Source organism: Echeneis naucrates, chromosome 6 (genome assembly GCF_900963305.1).
Source record: "Echeneis naucrates chromosome 6, fEcheNa1.1, whole genome shotgun sequence".
Taxonomy (NCBI): domain Eukaryota; kingdom Metazoa; phylum Chordata; class Actinopteri; order Carangiformes; family Echeneidae; genus Echeneis; species Echeneis naucrates.
The window spans coordinates 18,970,162-18,994,156 of NC_042516.1; the positions used below are offsets into that span (position 1 = coordinate 18,970,162).

At 43.4% G+C, this 23,995-nt stretch overlaps 1 protein-coding gene across 1 annotated transcript; it reads right to left on the reverse strand.

The window, feature by feature from the left end:
- Positions 1–22,345: 22,345 nt before the first annotated feature.
- Positions 22,346–23,529, reverse strand: pou3f1 (POU class 3 homeobox 1). The gene has a single exon (XM_029504514.1). It carries the CDS (start codon positions 23,498–23,500, stop codon positions 22,373–22,375), a length of 1,128 nt encoding a protein of 375 aa, XP_029360374.1. The 5' UTR covers positions 23,501–23,529; the 3' UTR covers positions 22,346–22,372.
- Positions 23,530–23,995: the final 466 nt, after the last annotated feature.

Consider the following 23,995-nt stretch of genomic DNA (forward strand, 5'->3'; position numbering starts at 1 on the left):
CTGATTTTAAAGATATAGACAAGCATTCTTCTTTTGTCAAAAAGCCTTGTTATTCATTTGACGACTCACACAGGGCATCCTGTCTCCACACCACCACCAATGCCATCTCTAAAGTTAATGACCCTGGAGCTTTGCTAAGGAACAGTCTTCTTGGAGTTGGGGGGGGGGGGGGGGGGGGGCTGAAGTCACACCGCTCCAGGGTATGAGATTAACCTCGATATATAGTAACTGTTTGAGAGTGAAAGTGCAGGCTGGTTAAGAAAGGGTACAACAAATTATTCTTTGTTTTCCAAGGTTAGTTATTAGATGCATAGTTCCAGTCAAATATGATCCCAGTGTCTATTCAATAATATCCAATATCCATGGCAACGTGGAGTCTCCTATTTGACACGACCTGTAGTTTTATTTATGTGGGGGAATTATTTGGTTTTACAGAGATCAGTTCAGCCAAATTAAATACACCTTTAAAAAACAAGTACGACTGACTTCATCTGCTTAGGCTTGAAAATGACTGTGATTTCAGCAGTCATCCCGGGACAATGGAAGTGAACATATTTAACCTTTTTTCTGCTTTATTCAGAAAATAAAAATTGATTTTCTCCAATCTACAAGTTACTTTGCAGTCGACACAGTTGTTCTCTCTGCTGAAAGCCGTTGACAGTGTGTTTGGTGCCTCATCCAGAGCGACAGGAGACTATAGCTGTTAAATTCTTCAAATGCATTATTTCAGTGCTCACCTCAGTTATACTGGAAATCTGAGACAAATGAGGGCAAATGAAAACAAGCCATACGTTTAGTGAACTTGGCCCTTTTTGTTGCTATTTTCCTTTATTAGAGGACACAAATCAGTCACGTACCACTATCATTTCCCTGTATGACATTTAATCCTCCACAAACCACAAGAGCTACGCACCCACCTGACTCAGAGGCACAGCTCTGCGTTGCTCCAAAGCCAAGCATACAGAGCCAAGGTTAAGGATGGTTGAGGACAGTGTTAATCGATCCTCCAATTACTGAGAGCTGCAGAGCTAGAGGTGGGAGAAGAGAGAGGTAGCCTGGGGTTTGGAGTGCTGGGAGGGTGTCTGAGAATGTAAGGGGTAGGGGATGAGAGGTAGTCTTTATCTTTGGATCCCTCTCGCCTTTAACTTGAAGCTGGATGTCATTGGGCTTTTGAAGTAGTGGATAGAGAGGAGGGACAGAAATGGAGGGGGGGTGCTGGCTGGTGGGTTACAGGCAGGGTCTCTCTCCATGCCAGGGGGAAGACGTCTGAAGGAAAATCTTTACAGCCTTGACTGTGCCCCTGACGTGCGTGTGTTTTTTGTGCATTTGTGTCAGTTTTTGGATACGTGTGTATCTTAGACTGTGTGCGCGCGTGTTTGAACGTGTGTATATGAGTTGAACGTCTGGCTCATGCAACGAGGTGGGGATCACAGAGCTCTCTTTTTAAATTGCCGCTAATGAGCCCTGGCTGGCGAGAGGTACTCGAATTGATTAAATTTGCATGGGAGCCTAAATCATGACAGGGGCCTCATACTTGTACCCCCCGCCTCTAGGTGCACGCACACACACAGCACCCTTCCTCCCCATCCCTTGCCTCCACATCAGACCTACAGGGGGTATCTCTGCAGGAGAGAGGGACAGGATAGACCAGGGGCAGGGTGTGTACTTGTGTGCATGCGTCTGTGTGTGTGTGGTGTTGAGTGGGGCGTGGAGCGCACCCATCTGCCCCGGTATTACTGTCAGTCCATCATTCAGGGGAATGCCAGGCGCGCGCCCCGGGGACGTGTTCATTACGCTTTAACTACCGGATCTGTCCTTGTCTCGCAGCCTCCCCTGTGTCATTGTCTGCCCGAGATTGTGTGCGTGTGTATATTTATGCATCTGTCTGCTTGCATCACAATTGAACGCAGCCAGTTCATGTGTACGGGTAGGTGTTTGTGTGTTTGGAAACTGAGCACTACTCTGCCAAAACACATAATTCACACTGTACCTGGGTTTGATACTGTAGGTGTGAGCTTATGAAAACAACTCATTAAATCAGTTTACTCTCCTGCCATACTGCTTTTCACTTCTTTTATAATATTATCAGTAGCTTCTTTTCAAATGCTCTCTTTCACTCAGACACTCTCTCCTTGTCTGTGTTTTCAGTCTGTCACTGTGTTACCTCTCTAATGGTAACTACCTAGCGGTGCGTGATGGGAGCTACTTTATGTGTACACGTTTTCGCCTGTATCTGCTCAACAGTGAGGTGTTTGACTGAGAGTGTGTGCGCTGGTGGGGGGACAGCGCTTGCGCACGGTTTAGCTTGGGTGATTGCAGTAATCAGATGGGGGTGTTAATCAGAGTTTGTTCGTCAGTGGCCTGATGAGGGGCGATGAGGGCCTCTGATTGTAATGTGATGCTTTGAACGGTCTGTCTGACGACTACAGAGACAAACCACCAAGAGAATCATTATCATACCATAACCCCCCCACCCCCCCACCCCCCTTTTTCTTTTTTTTTTTTTGTGAACTCCACGACAGACAGCGAGAGTGTAAACAAACAACCAAGACTTCTATACACATGCAAGTATGTGTGTCATAAGGAAGATGCAGACTCAGTTATTATTATCCAGGATGTTTTCATTCCAGCGAATACAATGAAGCACCGTGACATTGTGAGATATATATCACAGTTTAGGTGTCACTCCTATTGAATAACAAGAGCAGGGGGAAGGGATGTGTCGGGGTTAGAGGGGAGAGGAGACGTAGTTGACAGAGCAGTTGGGGGTGGGGAGGTAAATGTGACCCTATAGTTTATAGTCCTGTCTTGTCACACTCAGGGTTGCATTAGATCTTTATTCCCCCCCCCCCACCCCTCCCTCCTTTTTTTTGGGGGGTGAGTGGGGAGGGCTATTACGGCTGCCTCATCAGCCAAGTCCCTACAAGGGCTGATACAAATTAATTAACCTAATTAGGGGCTGTGATTGCGGGTGTGATTATAGGGGCTGGAAGGGGAGGGATGAGGCAAAGAGGGATGGCTCATGGAAGTGGGGGTGCGCTGGCAGCCAGGGCCCAGGCGATGATGAGCCGGGAGGTGTGGGAGAAGAGCCAAGACGCTCTGCATGGTTAATGAGGAAAGCTAGCTAGCTTCACCCTTTCTCCTTCCAATTCTATATACTTCTGTTTTGGTCTTTTCTCTTCTTTCTCCTTGTTTTGAAATTTCGCCTTGCTAATTCTTAAATTTCCTCCTCTATTTCAAGAGTGATTTTGTCCCCCCCCCCCCCCCACTCTTCTACATTTGGCCTTGTGCTTTTGTTGTGATCGTTCTAACTTAGGCTACAAAAACAATCCCATGCACCTGTTGTGTTGCACACTAAAAAACCAATGTATTCTGTTTTTCCCAAAGGAAAGAAATCAGGAATTCCTTTCACAATTATGAGGTCTAAGCCACTGACCAATCCAGCAAGTGGCCTTTCATCCAAGTTTATCATTGATATTTAACACCAAAGCTAAAAGCCCACAGCATTTTTGGCCGTTTCCAAAATTCAAGCTTCCACAACAAAGCTGGGCTGCCTTTTGTTGATATACTGTATGCTGATCAGGCTGCACAGGGTGAAGTGCAACACATCTTATTGTTCACTTTAACTGTACTCCCCACAAGAAACAGAAACACCCTCTGGGAGCACACATCTAGTCTCACTCACACACACACACACACACACACACACACACACACACACCCATAAAGCTCAGGCAATTTTTCATCCTTTCGTATGCACATCAACACACAGATGAACACAGCACATGCAAACTCTCTCTCTCTCTCTGCCTCCCTGTTTCACTCAACCACACAGGCACACTCCAGAGGAGCAATATTTAAATCTCCTTCTATTTGTATTGGAAACAGAACAAAGATATTCTTCAGACCAAAGCAAAATGTGCTTTCTTGCCAGCATCAGCAATTCTAATGTTTCTAATGAGTCGGAGGAGCAGAGGAGCGACTGGAAACAGTTAGGTGTCAGTTAAAAAAAAAAAAAAAAAAAGTATCAAAAGAAAAGAAAAGAAAAGGAAATAAAGTTCCTTTAGAACTGCAGGTCTGCGGCTACTGCGTTCCTGAAAGTGCAGGAGCATGTACCAGCATGGTCCATTGATTACAATGTCACTTTTGCGGTATCTGTGTCACACTAAGTACGTGGAGGATTGTGGCATTTGATGTCCAAGATTGTGCGTCCCTCTCACGTTTGGTGTCTGCCTCAGTATCAGTTGCAGGGATGTGATTAGGAAGCCACTAGCAGACAGTGATAGGGAGGTGTTCATATCGCTCTTCTAATCTGGAGCCCCAGGAAAAAAAAAAGAAAAAAAAAAAAAGGCACCACTGTTTTCCTCTGTCAAGGGCTTTGCATTGTAAATGACTGTGAGCCTTGTTTTCATACACGGCAGAATTTGTGGAAGATCTTTCATCGCAGACAGGTTTAAAATGAAGAAATAAGTGCATGAGATTTAAAGATGCTGTAATCGCTTTTCTTGTATTACAGAAGTATAAAATTAATAACAGGGTCACTCATAGCAACAAGTTCAGTCAGTCATCAGCCAGTAACTCATCGCTCTTTGGAGCATTTTAGCATCTTTAAGCACGTTGTTTGGGTTTTAGCAGCTCCAAATGAATACAGTTTAGATTTACTCACACTTTGACGGCTCAAATAAGCATCAGCGTATTTTTTTCTGTCCAGAACTTCAGCATTAGGCAAAGATGTTTGAGAGTTCACTGATGAATAAAAGTCAAGCCTACTTGCTGGCTTCACTCAGTGAGATGAAGTTAGTTTTGCTCCATGACAGTTGAATCTGTATATGAGCAACTATTTCCTAACTCAATATCAGCCCTCCATGATGTTTGGGTTGCTTGCTTTCCCACCTAATGCACCGCACTCGGTCTGTCTGAAGTCTCTGAGAATGACCAACTCCAGGATCTTACTCTATCAATTCCTTCTTCAGCTGCTATTATCTCCTGCTATTCCAACACACTAGTCATACAATGGATATCAGATTTATGAGCTGTTACAATCATTGTTCTGTTCACCTGGGTGCCAGTTCCATCTTCCCAGGGAAAAATCCTCCTGCACGTAGGAAATGAAGTATTCCAGCAACAGGGAAAAAAAAAACAAAAAACTTTGTTTGTTTTGAACTAATAGAAGAATAATTAGCATTAATAGTTACAGCCACATGACTGAGCATCCTAAAGTCTCCTTTCACACATTGTTATGTTGTTTTGTTTTGTCTTAATGAGGTGTTGCAAATGTTGATTTTGTTAATCTCTTTGTAGTTATTCTATGTTTCATTAGATCATTTAAATTCCTGCAATTGATGAAAACCACAGTGAAAGATTTGTGTTCCATATGCATCGTTCTGAGAGAGGTGTCACATTGTGGGTGATGCCCAGGTTGAGGAGGTATCCAAGTGTATGTGTGTGTTGAGAGAGAAGGGCCTGAGCGATTACTCAGGCCTGCGAGAGGTTCCTGTCTCTTGGCTCCAGTGCTCTTGCCGTACTGATAAGCATGAGCCCTGTCAGAGGGAAGGTAAATACAGCACTTAAGGATTCCTCTCTCATTTTCTAAGTCAGACTTGCTCTTTAATTAACGCCAGAGAGAAAGTAAGGGCGAGACAGTGATAGCCCTGCAATGAGGTGATGCTATCGGAGAGCCAGGCAGGTAGAACCGCTGGAAGATGAGGCACCAAGATCTGGCCCCCAAAACAACGCATGTATGTATGTATGTGAAAAAGAGAAATGGTACAGTACATGTTTGTATGAACACCCTGGTGAAAGTGGCAGGATGCATACACGTGTGTGTGTGTGTGTGCATGCATGCACAAAGCCATTTACGTTGCTCTCCTAGCTAAACAGCTGTAGCAATGCTGCTATCAGATATTTATAAGCAGCTCATGAATATGGATGGGCGGCGAGATGGGACTGATGTTTGTCCTCTAAGAGGGGATGAAAGGAGAATGTGCTCCCTTCCCTGAGAGACCCAGTTGGGGCTGCTCACAGAGCAGTGGATGGGAGTGCTGGATTGGGAGTGAAATGAAGATTAGGGTGGGTGTCGGTGGTTCAGGGAAGATGGTAAAATTTTATGAAATGTATTTTCCTTATGGGGTTCTAGATTAAGAAACCTGGTTGTGTAGTATAAACAATGTCGTCGACGTAGCAGAAATTTCATTCTACCCTTCGAACTCACTTCAAAATTTTCTCTGCATTCAAATTTTAAGATATTTGCCTCATAATAATGAAATAAGACATCTTCTATTTAAATTGAACAGTGTTAATGATCAGCATTAACTCCTTAAAGGAGCTATTGGAAGGTTAGTAAGTTTTAGCTTGCACAGCTCTGTACTTGTTGTTGTTCAGCATCTACCTTTCCCTTACTGCCCAACAGCTGTATGATAGTCTCTCTGTAGGCTCTACTATAACCTCTTGTCTCATAAATACAGCAATGGCAAAGTTCTTGTCAAAGGACATTCACCACAACTCTGCTCCTGACATGACACCATGTTTGGCCACATTTAAATACATAAATAATTAAAAATCTCACGTATGGCCATTTTAATAAATGTTCTGATGTCTTTTTCAATTTCATTTGCATTAAGTGTGTTGTCGCCTTGGATTACACCCCAGGGTGTACACACTGTCTGCATTTACACGGGCATTTTAAGTCTGTTTATGTAAGCTTAGTTTAATGAAGATATGCATTCTATCATTTTTAAACACAAACACGTCCTGCTGGTCAAAGGAAATTGTCTATTTTTCGTCCCAAAGAGTAAAACTCTTAGTCACTCTTCAAGTGAATAACAAATGTCCTTGTCCTTAGAGGTCACTTTGATTCCCAGCAGCTAATGTTTGGTCAGGGACACTCATAACTGACCTAAGTGTCCGCAGTAGAGGTCATCCCATTGAGAGACGGGATCAAAGGATGGCAAGCATGGGGACAAGCTGCAGCTATGTACTACATTGTACCTTTCAATGCTAATCAATGAGTCATCTATCAGAGCTAATACATGGGCGCTAAGCAACCTGTACATGCATTATACTCCCCTAATTACCATAATGGGTCGGTTTTTAATATGGCTAATAGGCTGGCACGACCTTACCCATTCAGGTACATGCACCCAGGCAAAGTGAAATAGACATATTCAGATACTAAATAACCATTAGGGACTTCTAGCTGTTCTAGGCCCACAGTTATGCATCTGAAACGGGAAGGATGGAGGGATGGGAAGATGGACAGATGATAGTAAGAAACCGTTGTGGCCAAAAGCCAGTAAAATGAGTGAAAAAAGGCTGAAATGGTGATGTATGCAGAAGAGAATAGATATTATTGTTGGTTTTGCTCTTTGGGAGAGCAAAACACAAAATGGATGTTTTATGAGACAGTTTTTCTGAATGCGCTGAAGTAGGAGTGCCCTGTGGGCAGCACTGGGAAGTACGTCAGTGTGGGTGCAATGTGGTACTGGGGGGGGGGTGTGGATGGGCAGAAAGGAGAAGGGGCAGAATCTGAAAAATGTGCCTCCGCAAAACCCTGGGGGGGTTAACATTTTGGTTTTCTCTGAGCCTTTGTGGTCGTGGACAAATGATCCCAGGAGTCGGACAATAATGTTTTTATGGGACTCTAAATGTTGAGCTCACCAAGGTCATTGTGGGAGTGTAATGACCAACACGTGGCCAGGCTTGAACTCCAGCAGCCTCACTGTTGGTCTGGGGACCAGAGGAGAAAAGATAGGGGGTAAGAGGGGAGGAGAGCAGGGATTCAGTCCTCTGGGTTTCTCCAACAAGCCTTCACTTTGTTCTTACGGGAGACAAGAGCCACTCAGATCATACGGTACCTAAATGGCCAAACTCGACCAGGCCAGACTAGGTCTTGTAAACTGTGCCAAAGAGATAATGTTTCCCTGTAGCTAATCTGTGCCTGGATGCCCACGCCCTGGCATCTAGTGAACAATAACCCCTTCCTGATTCAAACAAGAATCCTTTTCTTGGTCTCTTGTGGGACATGTTGGACTTTTACTGTCTGTCGTTCCCCCGAGTGTGTGTGTGTGTGTGTGTGTGTGTGCACACGCCTGTGTGAATGTGTGGGTCAGAGCTGAGTGATTTATCTGCTTGTTAGTCAGGATAAAGAGCTTCACTGTCGTCTGGCTGTCCACTTCACTGTTTCTAATAAAAGAAGGAGACAGAGTTGAGTGCACCTCTGGAACTACGGTATATAAACATATCAAACAGTCCATTTATCATTGAGAATATGTTCGATCTACTCTAATGTAAATACTAACATTTGTGTCTGTATTTGATCAGGTCCTTTTGTTTTGCTAATGTTTATGATTTTCACTTCAATGCATGTGTGCGTTCCTCAGTATGGCGGAGCATTTCCTTTGGGTCCTTGTCATCTCACTAATTTACTTTACTTGTTCGGTTTGTCACCAGAGGTTTGAGCTTATATTCACATTGATGGACTGATTGTCAAAGACTGGCTGGAGCATTCTGATGTGTTTTTGCGATATTGTCTCTCTATGGTTGTTATTGGTTTAAAAAAAAAAAAAGCTATGTGACAACAAATTCAAAGATGTGTTTGACGAAGCATCAGCTTCTTAGAGCGGCTGAACAGATGTTTAATAGGACAGAGCCTGATGAGGCCGTCTCATCCTATCTCTCCTTTGTTTCAGAGTCCTGATAGTCACATGGTCAATAGTTGGACCTATGGTGTGTGTGTGTGTGTGTATTCCTCTGAGGCTGCTTCCTTCATGGTCTCCTGAGTGAAGCTGTATGTCTGCTGTTAAAAAGGACTGGAACAGCAGAGGGCTAATCAATAGATCAATCATAACATTTCCACTTCAAATCAAATTTTCTGTGACTTCCTATCCATCTTTGTTCCTTTATTCAAATCGATTGTGGCAGATCCTCTAGGAATTATTTGCTTCAATTAACAAATAATTTAGAATGAATCTGTTTGCCTTTATGTCTTTTCTCATACAGTGTACATTGTATTTCTACATCTACTAATTCCATTTTATATTTAAGTTTTATTTATAGATATTTATTTTCTTTGCAGTGATAGTGATCACTAATTTAAAAAAGGTACCATAAAAGATTTGTATCACAATGAAACCATCAACAGAGTGAAAATTGCAGCTACATTTACAGAGGGGGAAAAAGTCAACGAAGAAAGAATGAGGGTGACTGAGAGAATTAGAGAAAAAGTAATAAAGAGGGCACATTGTTTCCCGTCTACACGCATGAGCTTGTCTTTTCGACCATGCTGAATTCCAGCCATTCAGATCGCTGGAGTGCGTAGGCCATGCCTCCAACGCGTTTCCCCATCACCATCACAACAGCAGCCATTCATGAGGCTCCGCTGGCTGTGGGGACATCTGCACCACAACTCTTGTCACCTCAGCCCAACCTCTTCCATGCTGCACTCCGATCCGCTGAAACAAACACACACACACTGACACACGCACACGCTCTAAACTTCACCAGCTAAATGCCAGCTGAGAGAATCAGAAGGGCATCAGAGATGTCTGTTGTCTGCGTACGCCCATGTGTGGTTTTTGTGTGAATGGGACCCAAGGGTGGAGAGGTCTCTGATACCACAGGGTGCCGGCGGGGGTGGTACAAAACTTGGCCCTCTCGGGTGTGTCACGATGTTTGGAGGGTTAGGCTGGTGACAAACCCAAGGTTTTCGACCAGAACGACCCGCAGGCATTCCACGCAGGCTTCTTACACCACAATGACGTGGGTGGGCCAGGTGACCTTTGAGCCCACGGAGCTCTCTCATATCTGTTCATTGTGCCACGGTTTCTATCAATTTCACACATCTACACAGTATGGATCTCACTGGATCCTCACACAAAGCTGAGTGTCTTCATACATGACAAAGTTAGCCAGATGACTCGTGAGTTGTGGTTCGTTTCACGATAATATTTAAATAAATAAGAAATACAATCAATAATAATCAGATAAAAAAATGCCTAAATATGCTTGAATAACGGAAAGTAGTCAATATACTGGAGATCTCATTCATGATGTTCCCAAGCTGGCTCCTCTACTGGTATTTCACACCAGTGGCTACTGGGCGTTAGCACAGAGGTTTGTTGGATAAACATCCAACGCTGAGTAGGAGCTCCAAGCATCACTGTTATTGTTACTGCTTAATGCCATGCACCAGCATTGTTGTTTTGCAGCAATCAACACATACATATGTAATAAAGCTGAGAGGCAGTGGGACAATACGAGCTATTGTAACGCCCAACTCAGATCAGCACAAAGGTCCCCACCAGTCTAGATCGAAGCTGACACCGGATTTGCATAACTGTTTTCCAGGACTGGAAATAACTCTTTCCTAGTTGAGAGTGCAGACTGATGTGATTGGTCCCTGTTGGGAGCTACCTGGCATTTGTCACGATCTTATTGGTTTGGGGCCATCTGTTGGCATTTTTGTGAATGATGAGAGTTGATGGATGGTGATGAGAGTTCAATTGAGGAAGGACAAGTGGTGACGGGACATTTTGGAGTGACTGCAAAAATGTTGTGCCGTGTCTATATGTGTGCTTCAGTGTCCCTGTATATGTGTCAGTTTGTGTGAGTGTGAGTGCGTGTGCGCTTCTAAGGGCAAACGTCGATGACTGTGTCAGGGGTGAGTGATAACCATGGTCTTTTCAGCACTGTGGGGCGGGTCCGACGGATGTGATGGATGGTTAGCAGTCTGGGCCCTTTCTTTACGCCTCCCCAGCCCAGTGTCTGGAGAGCTGGGCTGGGGTGAAGAGCTAAAGGGGCTGGGCTGCAGGGTGGATGGGGGTGAGCACGTCTGGCCCTCATTAGACAAAGGTTGCCTGCACTTAAAAAAAAAAAAAAAGGCAAATTCAATGGTTCTTTTTTGGCTAAATTGTGTTTAAAAGAACAATCACTATTTATAAGACTAGACTTGAAGTTGTTCAATTTTGCACCTGGAAATGCTCTGATATCTAACAGAGGTGCCTTTCTGGTTCTATTTTTGATATTGAAAATGTTAAATAAGAGTAAATGTAGTTTATGTTTGGATGGATGTGTGTGATTTGTCACTCAGGAAAAATAAAGTTGTCTGAAACTGAATTTTGTTACAGCTAATTTTGAATATTTTATATTCTGAAGGATTTTCTGGATCACAGATATTTTTTTTCCATAGATTAATTTGCAGACCGTGCTTTAGGGACAACAGCAAAGCTGAAAAGGGTCCTTTGCTCTAAACAGAGTATGTTGCCTTATATGCGATGGTTTAACCCGGACAGCATAAATGAAACCGATTAAGAGCCACAATACAAGAGATAAAAACGTTTTTTCCTCCAGATTCTTTGAGCTTGATATCTTTTTATTCCTACCCTTCTCACTTCTGTGCCCTCCTTGTTTTGTTTTGTTTTTTTTTCCTTTTCACTTTCCTCTCCACCTTCTTCCCCTCTTCATCATACTTGGAAACTACAAACCGTATCTTTTAAATATGTATGTAGAATATCGACACATATTGTACATGCCCATTTCAGGGACTATTCAGCTTTTCACATTGGTAGAGGTGGTGTTGTATCTGACACAACCATTTTTTCTGACTGAGGTTGACTTTCCATGGCCAGGCCTGTGTCTTCCTCCCTGTGTTTGAAGACTCTGTGGACTCTCTGGTCTGCTGCTTCAGGCCCAGGCAGGCTTGTGGAGGGGCAGGCAGCCAACCAATACCCAAGAGAGGAGCTACAGTAACCTGCCTTGTGTCTTTTCTCAATCTTCAAACACGGGGAGATGGAGAGAGGGAGAGAGAAGCAACAAAGACTCATGTGAAAAAGCACAAGGCCTTTGCACACCCAGGCTCACTAATTGACGGCTGCAGGGAGTGGGAGAGACAGTGGGAGAGATAAGAAAGCCACCAGACCCTGCTTACACTGCACATAGTACATTCAAGTGCCCATGCAGAAACACACAGATATGTATATGGAAACATACACAAAGAGCTGATGTTTGAAAGATCTGTGTTTTAAAAATCTGTTCTTTCCGTCGCGTCTTTGATGGTGCCATACCCAGAGTCCTTTTGCCTGTATTCACACTTAGTAAAACAACTGCAAACACACGCAGAATGTGTTTCTTATGTGGACATAAGTATGGAGAAAGGTCCAATTTGCTGCTTTGTCGCTGGTTTCGTAGCAACAAACTGAAGGGCTAGGGCCGCTGTTTAATTGCTTTAGCCTTGTGCACCAAAGAGGTGCCACACCAATTAATCCCTTCAGTAGTGGAGCGCCTTGTCCCATGCCTACACCCCCTGGCAGGGCTGTCCTGCAGGGGATAGGGGGGTGGGGTGCAGTTGGAGAGGCATATGGGCACCCCTACCAGCAATGGGTGCCAAATCTATGCCCTCTGCTCCATTTCACTACCATCCCCCTTCAACTTCAATGGATCACCTTTCATCTTTATATCAATGAACGCTGATTGGTGCGAGCTGATTCTCTGTCATATGGAAACTGCAATCATATTTTAAACTGAGGTGTATCTGAAAACAACACAATAAAAACTTTACTATTTCTATTTATTGCTAATCATCTATATGGGTAAAGTATTTTTTTTTAGTTGAATAGAAATTGCATCTGAAAGTATTCCAGTAAAGCATGATTTGCTTACTAAAACTAAATATAGCAAAATGACCCCCAGCAGCGCATCATCCTGAGGGATATAACAGGTCTGAATCTGACGTGAGTGATAGATTCCCCTACAACCTTCCTGCCTACCCATGGGTCATGAGTCTTTACCCCAACAAAGGACCTGTCACCTCTACCCATCATCCCCTCATCCCCAGGCCCCTTGACTATAACTTAGGAGGCTTACCTAACCTGGACTGACCACTGTGAGGAGAGCAGCATGTAGACAGACAGATACACAGGGAGGGAAATCGGACTCAAAGAGACAGTAGATTGGAGAGATTTGTTACTTTGCCTCTGTGTACAGGGAGGAAAGCATTGGGTGGGGTGGGGAAGAAAGGGCTGAAGAGGAGAGGAGGAGGGCTTTGGGTGAATGCAGCATCTGGCTGATATGCAGCCATGTACTGAGGCGATGAGGCGCCTCCGGCCCAGGAGGAGGTGAGGGGTAGTTTGTATGAGGCCAACACAGATAGCCAGAGAGATAGATAGTGACAACAGCCTCTTCTAACCCACAGTATGCCGCTGACCATATCATTCTGTGAACTTCCCTCTACAGCTCACCTAAAACTTTTTTCCTCCCCATATTCAGTTTGTGTGTCAAGATAAAAAATTAGGATCCATCATTAATAAAGAAGAATTTTCATGTACAGAGAGAGAGATCACTACTAAGAAAGGGCAAGACGCCGACTGACCTTTTGTCTTATTTAAAAATCAAAAGGGCACTACTGCCATGTCTGTGGGGGAATAGAGGTAGATCTGTTTGAGAAACCAGGGTTAGCGGGGTGTCTGGGTGCTAATCCATGGGACCATCGATGACCCCTTGACTCCTGGGGGAATTGGGCTGGGCTCGGCCAAAATGTGTCTGTAAAAGTATGGCCTCACCTCCACGCTTCAGGCAGGCCAGACCCTCCCGAACCCTCCTCCCAGTAATGATTTATGGGACAGGGTGCGATCGACACACACTCAGCCCTGGGGATGAACCTAAATGGTAGTTTTGACACCACTGAGAGACAGGGTTAAAGGTGATCAATAACAAGCCACTGGAGGAGGAGAGACAGAAGGATAGATAGAGCGAAGGGGAGAAAGGGAGGTGGTAGATAATGAGGGGGAGGAAAGGGCAGCTCTTTTTAATTGGCCTCGGCTCGTAACCAGCGTCTTTGTAGAACATCGCCTTCTTTTGTTTGCGTCCCGGCTTCTGGCTGCAGGGCACATATGTGTGGTGTTCGTCGGGATGTTCAGTTCTGCGTGTGCTTTCCTTACAATGCGTTAAAATGCGTCTCAAAACATGGATTTGAAGTTTGACCTGGAAGCTGACTGGGACCACAACAGTGAAATGTTTTCTTTCATGATATTCTTGAGTCGTACTTCAAGTCAAGTTTATTATCACTGACAAACTATGCTTGTCCCAGAAACACTGTATAATGAAGGTTCCAACCACTTCTACGAAAATCTCTGTCTACATTTCCCCTTCATCTTATCCTTCATCATGCCAATCAGCTCCCTATACTGTTTCCAGTGTTTTTGTCTTTGACACTGGCTCGCCAGAAACCGTTCATAATACACGCAATACAAACAGTTGGAACGTCACCATCTATCAACAGCGGTCACAGTTTTTACCATAAACAGAGCCTGCATATGTTTCCCTGTTCATTTTCAATGTGTCACTTTTTTTCCTGTATGCCAGTTTCTCTTATGTACCCTCCTAAAGCTTGTAGAGATTGGAAGGAGTTTAACACCCTGTTCTCTCTCTCTCACACACACACACACCAGCAGTCTTGGAGTATCTCTCAGAAGTGAGCTGATTAGCCTTAAGACTGGGGACTGCTTTGCCTAATCATATCGCTGCATCCAAATCATCTGTGTACATTTCTAATTACACAGTGGCACGCGGTGTCCTTGAGCACAGTGGCAGGTCTCCATTTCATCTCTGTGCTACGTCTAATGTCCCACCCACCCCCCATTTTTTCCTCCTCTCCTCCATCCTTCCAGCCTTATACATTTATTTCCCTCAGCCTTATCTTTGTTGTTGGTTTGGTTGACTGTGCACTGACCAGCAGCACTCATTTGCCCACCGATCTCCATCCTTTGAACTCAGCATGGCAGGGCAAAACTGACTGTCAGGCGCAGCGGGATCATCTTTGATGATCTTTCTATTGTCCAGCCACAATTTGCAAGTGTTCACAATATAATCACTCCAGCAAGCATATCACGAAGGATCTGTCATGGGTAAAGGACAACAGTAAAGAACGTTGTTAGGGTTTGGATTATGAAGCTAGCACACTGTGGAGCAGAGCTGAAACTTCCTTTGTTAGTTTTGGACTGCCGGGATCGCTACATGAGAATCTTTGGCTATTATTTCCTAGTTTGTCCATACGTCTCCTTAATGAGACAATCAAGCTACTAAGAGTATGCAGGAAGATAGGCTGCTTTGCCTATACATTTGTGAACTCGGAATACTCATGTTTTTTTTCTCCATTTTGAATACCCTTGATGGAAAGAAAACCCTGCACATCTCAGCAGGCTCTAGGGTTAGATGACCTTCCTATTGTTTACCAGTGTGTGTCTCTTTACTGCAAGGCCTTGTCTTTTCTTTTCATCTCCTCTTCTCTGCAGTAAACCTTGTTATTGAAGTCAGAAGCCATTGCAGTGCCTTTCCTACAGTTGACAAAAGCCAGGCTTGAAGGTGAAAAGAGGAGACAACCTTTAACATGGGACTGCCATGTTCTTTTAGGTGCATCAATTAACTTTGCAACCTTGTGCAGTAGTCTAAAAGCTGTACTGTCTGATTTTTTTTTTCCCCCTTGTGACATGAGGTCCCAACAGGGATAAAAAGAATAAAACTGTTATTATTTTGCTTTGTTTGGCTAGCATACTATCCCGTAAAGCTTTTCCTTGGGATCTTGTCTTGCTTTTGTGAGACATCCAACAAAATGAAGTCAGCTTGTGTCGTATGGACGATTGTATTCATCTTTCCTTTCCTACTGTGTCTTATCTTCTGCAAAGGTTGTCAAAGCCATTGTTTAATACCAACAACCCCACTGAATCTGTAGTAATTGCTACTGCTGAATTCCTCTAAAGTATGACTTTCTTTTCATTGTATGCCACCAACGGTAACATCTATGTGCTGCTGCCTCGAGGCAAGTTCCTGAGATATTAGTTTTCCACTCTCAGAACTGTTAGTCACACTGACAGACACCTGAGGCGATATAAAATGTCCCTCAAAGCCATGAAAGAGGGAGACTGGCTACTTCTCTTCTTCAAAACCTCCACATGAAGAGCTAAGAGATGCAGAGGAGAGGGGAGAGTAACTTTCTAAAGCTGCACTCATACCCCTTCGCATATGGAGGCCATACCTCGGAGTAGACATGAAGGGAGAACCCATATAGCTACAAGGCCCAGTATCATAAATAACGCAAGACTTCTCCTCTCCCTTCTCCGTCTCCTCCAGTTCACTGCTGGGGTGTTTCATATGGTAACTAGGTGTTCGCTGTGTGGCCACATTGTTGCCCATCTTTCAAGTGGCTCAGAGGAGGAAACCTTGAGGTAGGGGAAGAGAAGGAATTTTTGATGAAAAAAATGCATTATTCTGTTCTTTTTTTCCAGTCCACACCCTTCTTTTCTCTGCAACTCACTGTGGGAGTGGAGTATTTATTACATAAACGGTAAAAAGAGGAGAGGAGAACTCAGCTGGAGGAAGAGGTAGTAATAGAGAGTAGGAAAGCTAAAGGCTGTTTCACCTGTCAGGTTAAAATGTGGGTTAGATGGAGGAATGAGCACTCTTTTTCTTTTTTATCCTCCACGCTCCTGCCCAGAGTAATATGTGAGGCTACATAGACAAGTATGTTGTAGATACCCTTTCTGCAGCTGAAGGACTGTCAGTCATATTTCAGTACTGATATAAGAAGAAAATTCAGTATATTTTAAACGATACTGTATTTTTATGGTTGGTGTGACAGATTCACACAGCCTGAATCACAATTGGCACCACATTTTATAAAGGATCACATTGTTTCTGTTTGCTCGTGTTTAAAAATAGAGGTGCTCACTTGCCATTTTTATTTCTTTCTCAATACTGATTCTAACACTTGAACTTGTGCATCAGCCCGTATCAGTACTGATACCAGCTGGATACTGCTGACCCCTGTATGGATGTAAAATGACTTCTATCAGTAATGCGTGGCTAAGGTTCAACCTTTGGCAAAACTTGAACAAGTACAGGGATGCCAAGCTTCCCTTTCTCATTTAATTATATAATCAATAATAATAATGATAATAAAAATAACAACCAAACCCCCCCCCCCCCCCCCCCCATACTTCTCCACTCTGGTGTGCTACTCTTTACTGAGCAGTAGTCGAGTCATTTTTGTTTTTCTTCCATTTTTCCGGTTCACAACAATAAGGCACTTTCCAAATGGAGCGGATATATTTTTCTCAATACAAAATTGCTCCTCCAGCAGTTGCCAGAATCTGCACAGTCCAACTTACCGTGTAGTCTACTTCTTTAGAGCGGAGAAAAAGAATAGATTCCTGCAGAAACTGTGATTTCATCTGGGCATGAAACTATAAAGTTTATTAATAAATGACGTGTTATTTGATCCGAGCATAGACCTGCAGATGTGCTGACACTTGATGTCCTATTTTAAGCTTTATCGCAGCCATTTCTAATACTATTATCAGTATCAAAGAACATAAAAAATGACTTATTCATAGTTTCACCAGGTTATAGACTTCTAGGGTGTTGGACTATAGGGAGTGAGTGAATTCTTAATAAAGGTGTTTCCTACTACAGTAACTTACAAAATCAATTGTACTTTAATGGGTTCTGCGTGTTGGCGAAGGATGTAGAACAAAGAAAGGTAGACTTCCAAACCTGGCAACCCAAAAGGTGTTCTTATGAGTGACCTATGACTCAGTGATAAATAAGTTATTCAACATTAATCGGCTAACAATATATTCAAAATATGTCCTGTTACAAAGTGGTTCCCAAAAACTACATGCTTCTTAGCCAGTAAGTAGCTTGCTTGATACATGAGGATGATCTGGAATCCCAAGAATCCCAACCAAGTACATTATTCAGCCGATTGTATTATTTCCATAATTTCCAGCATTGTAGTGGTGTTTGTAATGTCATTAATAACGGGCGTTGGCGTATAATACGCTTAATGTTATTTATCTGTTGGCAGATAGCTTGATGCTGCTAATCCTCATTCATTTGCTGTGGATCAATGCAAATCCGCTAGTGTGAGTGAAATCCCCTCCCCCTCCCAGAGCTGATGGTTCCTAATGTATTTTCCCACCATTAACCAGCCATAATCCCTGCTAATCATCACTAATCCACATCTCCTGTGTGTGACTATACTTCCCCGATGAAGGAGGCATCGGTGTTCACGAGGCACAGGCAGGCTATGCTCAGGCTGGAGCCTTCTTCGCAAGTGCTGCCGAGGGCCCACTCAGTGCAGGAGAGCAGTCTGCTGCGAGGGGAGAGGAGAAGAGGGTGAACTGTGGTGATTTGTAGGTCAAATAGCTGGGTTTTGCTGTTTAGTGATGAGCTCTCCTCATGTTTTATTGATTTATCGGCATAATGGAGGTTGTGTCCCTCCATACAGTCCAGAATAAAAATTGCATATCATCAAAAAATAACAGTTGGTACCAGTCACCGCAATCGCTCTTGTCTGGTCAACTGTGCAGCCCTTCTGTTTCTCCATGTATGTCCACTCTGTAGGCCTGTGTATTTTACATCGCATTTCAATACATTTTGCTGTGGTTTTGGTTTTGATCCCTGACTGAGTCATATTTAAAAGCCGAGTCTTGCTGCTTGACAAACAGACTGATGACTGGTGAGCAGGGTTGTAGCTATTCCAACCTCATAGGAACAACATTTCACCTCCTGCAGTGTTGCACACATCACACCCGGTGAGATTTATTCATCAGCTTCATATTTGACAGGACGGGGGGAAAAAAAAGAAAACCCAGACTCCTTTGTGTGTTCTTGGCTTATATGCCTTTACAGGACATGCGCGAATATGTCAAATGAGTTTTGCATCGGTAGCTGTAATATTTTCATTATTTTCATTATTGCGTTTTTCTTTTTGCACTTCTCCCCTCTCTAACTTTTAGACAGCTTTCATGCTGCACTCCCCGGCTGCAGCCAGCAGGGGGAGCCTGTAGCTCGCTGTTGTCTGAGTGTGTTTGGCTCTGAGGCTTGGCCTCCTCTCCCACAGCTGACCAGCTCGGACACCGCAAAGCCTCCTTTGTACATTATCATTACAGCACCACTAAAGTCCGGAAGAAAGAAATAAAAAATCCATTTGGTTTGTTTGCTTTGTTTTGTTGCATTTTTTTCTCCAACGCCTGTCTCGGTTCCAGAAATGACAACACACACGTTAAAACCTTTCAAATAAAATCAAATTGCGCAAAATGTGTTGACATAATCGTGGACAGCCGGTTGGAACCGTGAATTTACCGATGGTGTAAATTGTGAAGAGGATAATATTGAGCTGAGTTTTCTTTCTCATCTTCCAACTTTTTACAGCTTATTCGTGTTTGATAATGTCTCGCTTTAACTGAGAGTAGCCTAATAAAATAAAGATGGCGTATTGACAACTGTTTGGATTATCTTGCCCCTGGTAAGTAAAGCAAAGCTGACAGGTTGGCGTCTCTTCACTAAACTCAGATTTTTATAACAGTGAGAACTGAGTGGGGATTTTTTTTTTTCTTCTGTTGCTGTGTTTCCTGTCGTTTTTAACTTTCCATGCTGATTTTCACCACTTAGAAATAAAACCATGAATGTGGCTCGGATGATAATAATAATAATAATAATAATGATAATGGTAATAATGATAATAACAATAATAAGAAGAAGAAGAATAACAACACTATCTATTCCCCTAAATGAATTTCTGCCCTGATCTAATATGAAGATGTGCATGTACAATGCGCGCTGTGTCCAAAGAAAAGGCCCAACTTCAAAACAACTTTAAATGCTCCCTTTAAAGAAATCCAACATAATATAGTCCCGAAATCTAGAAATGCATCGCCTGTAAATGCAGGCCTGGTTTTCCTCCCGTTACACTTCAGGGCCTGCCTATTTGTTCATCCTGTATATGTTTCTTATTCCGTCTCTCTATCTCCAGAAATGAGGCTGATTTTTGCCTGCAGGTGCTTCAGCTTCACACCAAACTCTCCGCCTGTGAGATGCTTAGTGAGCTTTAGATTTCACTGTGTGTGAAGGCTCTCATTTGGGCTATGTAAGTCTACCAATGGCAACAATGGTATTGATGCGCACTCAATGAAAAGACAGTAATTTCGTATTAATATTGCACAATTTAATACTGCGATTACACAAAGATGCGAACAACGTCAGAGACTGTGTGAACTTAGCAGGGAATGCCTGAGGTAAAATGCTGTTGTCTATCCCCCTTAACAGCACATGTACACAGCTTCTGACTTAAAACGACCCCCTGTTACATAACGAATCACTGCGATTTTCCACTGAACACATGGCGCACTCACCAGCCTCCAATGCTCAGCGCACTGAACAGCATTAAACTTTATGATCACCTTTTTCTTGTTTCAGCAACAAAGGACTGGTTTGGATCTTAATGAAGACAAAAGACCATTTCTTGTATATATGTTTTATGTAAGTAATAAAATATTACTATAACATAAATATAAATGTGACTTTGCAGTCTACATTTAGCAATCAACATACAACCAATGTAGTAAACAAAAAAGGAAAAACATACTGAAATCCACTGCAACATAACCATTAAGAGAGCTAAACAAAAAGCTCCAAACACGTTTAAGAAATAAATATATATATATATATAAATGGTCAGATTCATAAATGAAATCATATTAAAATATCTTCTTGGAATTAGTAAGTGTACAAAACTGCCCGGAAAGAAACAAAAACAAAACAATATCTCAGAACAAATACAAGTTTACATATTGGACATATTTACATATCGGAAATAATCCTGGCAACATTTTTCTCTAAAATCTTTTTTTATTATTATTATTTTTTTTTTCTTGGAAAAAAAAAGTTTCCCTCATCTGTATTGAATAGCACTGCTGTAGGCTTTTGGACTGGTCCAACATTAAGAAATGACACACAACGCATGAGATTTTTCAGATTTCCTTTCAGGTCAGAAAAAGAAAAATAAATATATATCTAAAGTCGCTTTCCCTTCAGGGATTATTATTATTATTTTCTTGCCTCCGAATCCAGCGTTTTGGTGTAATACAATGGATCTATGGGACAAAGGAAAACGGTGTGGTTGTACCCAAACAGAAAACATAGATATAAAATAAAACACACAGAGGAACAAAAAATCATGTACAGGCGTGATATTCCGACATGGGGCACTGAAGTTACCTGAGTTATTATTACTTTTCATTTCGTATTTTGACCAATCTCTCTTGAAATGTTTGGAATAGGACAGGATAGGAGGCAGTGAGCAGTGTGGGCTGACAGCGCTCTGTGGTGAACCTGTAAACATGGGGTTTATTGTGTTTAAGCCTATTGAGATCAGCTCCACTCACTACTCTTTTAACTAATGGAAAATTTGCAATAATAATATTAACAAAACAATAAGTGCTCCATGCAAATAAAAAAAATAATTTTAACAACAACTAACCCCCTCCCACAGAAAAAAAAAATAAAATTAAAATTAAAATAAAATAAGCATGTTTGTAGAATTTTCCCTTTTAGCGTCTGGTGCTCTTTGCAAATTTCGACGTGGTCAGCTGCAAAGCTTTAAATAATTTTTTCCTCAATGTCTTTTTTGTTTTTTCTTCTTCTTCTTCTTTTTTTAAGGCATGCAGTCAGAACTTTTAGGCGTCCTGTTGCATTTGAACATTTTCTGAAATATGTCTGCACGTAAGTTAAGTATGAGTGTTTTTCTGGTGCCATCATTTCTATCACTCCTCCACCATCAACAGAAAAAAAAAATAATAAAAAAATAATTAAGAGGCTGCTCTGATGAGTTACAGCACCTACATAACAAATCATGACAGAAATAATAACACGTGTCAAGTTAAAAAAAAAAAATAATAAAATAAATCCAAAACCAAAACATCACACTTAATAGAACAAAGAAAGTATACACTAATATTCAGAAATCTGGTTAATCAGTTTAAGCCCGAAAAAGCATAAAAAATAACGTTGACTCAGTGCTCATCTCCAGTGTTGATCATTTTCAGGCAGCCACCTCATTCTGGTGAGCGCCAACAGTTCATTGTACACCAGGAGGAGATGGCCTCAATTGACACGTTTAATTACTCCCCATCTGAAACAGCCATGGGATATCAAATTCACCTTATCTGCGTGTCTCCTCCATATAATTTTGGTAAATAAAGATCTTTGTTTCACTTTAAATGCGCACGGAATTAGTAATAGCGAACATTTTTTTTCTTTCTTTTTTTTTTTTTTTTTTTGCATGATTTTTTTTTTCTTAAAAATTTTTTCCCCGCTTGCCATCTATTAGCTGGACACGACGATTTCCGAATACTAAGGGCAAAACTCATCTGTTCAAACTTTTCCCATGTCTCTTTTTTTTTCTCTCTGGAAAAACAAAAGCCAAACTTAAATACTGTAAACTCCATAGTCCCTTTTTCTTTCCTATCACCCCCCCCACCACCCCACCACCCCACCTCCACCCCCACCCCGCGGAAATTGCTCGGATTGTTCATGAAAACAGTCACTGCACAGGACTCTGTAGTGTGCGGTGTAGAGGAGGGGTCTCTGCTTGGGAATATACGTCCTCCATATTCGGGTGAGGGACCCCCACTGGTGTCATTCTTTTCTCTTTTTGTCTTCTGTTGCAAAACCAAACGCGGACAACCTCTTTTTCCAACTGCAGAGTGCCGGCTAAAGTGCTGATTTCATGAGCAGATGGCTTTGGGCATTTTAAGAAATGATTTTCCAGCGCACCTTTCACCCCCACTTCAATGGAGGTCCTCTTCTTTCGTTTCCTGCCCTGCGCAGCAATCTTGTCCAAATTGGTGGGACTGCCAGTGTTGGAGTCTGTCTCCTCCAGCCACTTGTTAAGGAGCGGCTTAAGTTTGCACATGTTCTTGAAGCTGAGCTGCAGCGCCTCAAACCTGCAGATAGTGGTCTGAGAAAAGACGTTTCCATACAGGGTGCCCAAGGCCAAGCCAACGTCCGCCTGCGTAAAGCCCAGTTTGATCCGCCGCTGCTTGAACTGCTTGGCAAACTGCTCCAGGTCGTCGGAGCTGGGCGCGTCCTCGTCCGAGTGGTCCTGGTGGTGGCTGAACGCCTGCTGGGGCGACTCCATCTGGTTGTCGTGGCTGCCCGAGTCATCGTGGAGCGGGTCCCGCATGCCATGGTGCAGGGAGCCTGGCTGGGGACTCAGCATTGCGTTGAGGTTTGTGTATCCAGGCTGGGAGTAGACCAGCGACTGGTGGCCGTTGGACGCCGGGGACAGCGGGGAGAGGTGGTGCGTCGTGGTGGGCGCCCACGAACCATGGTGACCGCTCTGCGTCTGCTGGTGCACCAGGTGAGATCTGTGGTGGAAGCCGCTGCTCAGGTCCTCCCGGCTCGCCTGCACGCTGGCTTTGTGCTCCTGCTGTCCGATGTGGGTGCCGCTGGACCAGTCGGTGTTGGAGGTGGGCAGCCACTGGTGGTGCGTCAGGCTCATCGGGTGTCCCGTGTTGGTCGCCGCAAGCCCTTGCAAGTACTCGTGGTGCATCATTTTCTGCACCTCTCTGTAGGTCGTCCCCTGGTGCATCCTATCCGAATCCGGATGCATGAGCGGGTTGGACGGTAAGGAGTTATTCCTCGGAATATACTGAGCTGTTGTCGCCATGGCTCCTACTTCGAAAACTGACGAGCACTTCGGAGGTCTCCAGGCTTTAGAGCCAAAACGCAACAACCTGCTCTGGGAGGTCTTGGGGAAGAGCGAAGACACGCCTCCCCTCCGCTTGTATTGGCTCCTCTCCGATTCAAGCCCGCTGGGGACGGATTCAATAGGCGCAGGCTTTCAGCGCACGGTACAGCGCATTTTTCGCACAGGATGAATAGAGCTCCGATCTTACATGTGTTACAGAGAAACATGCTCTATTTATTAAATCTCTCTTTCAGTTTTTTAACACTACCCCTCTCATTTCGCATAGCTGCTCTCCATTGATAACTCACGCACGGATGGCCCCCTCTCCCCTCAGAGGAAGGTGAGCGGTCCGGCCGCGGCGGGGTTTCATTAGGTTTCCCCGGTTTGGATCGGTTGTTTTGCAAATAACCACGTGGGGGAGTACGGAGATCTTTTTGAAGGGTTGACCCCCCCCCCACACACACACACACTCAC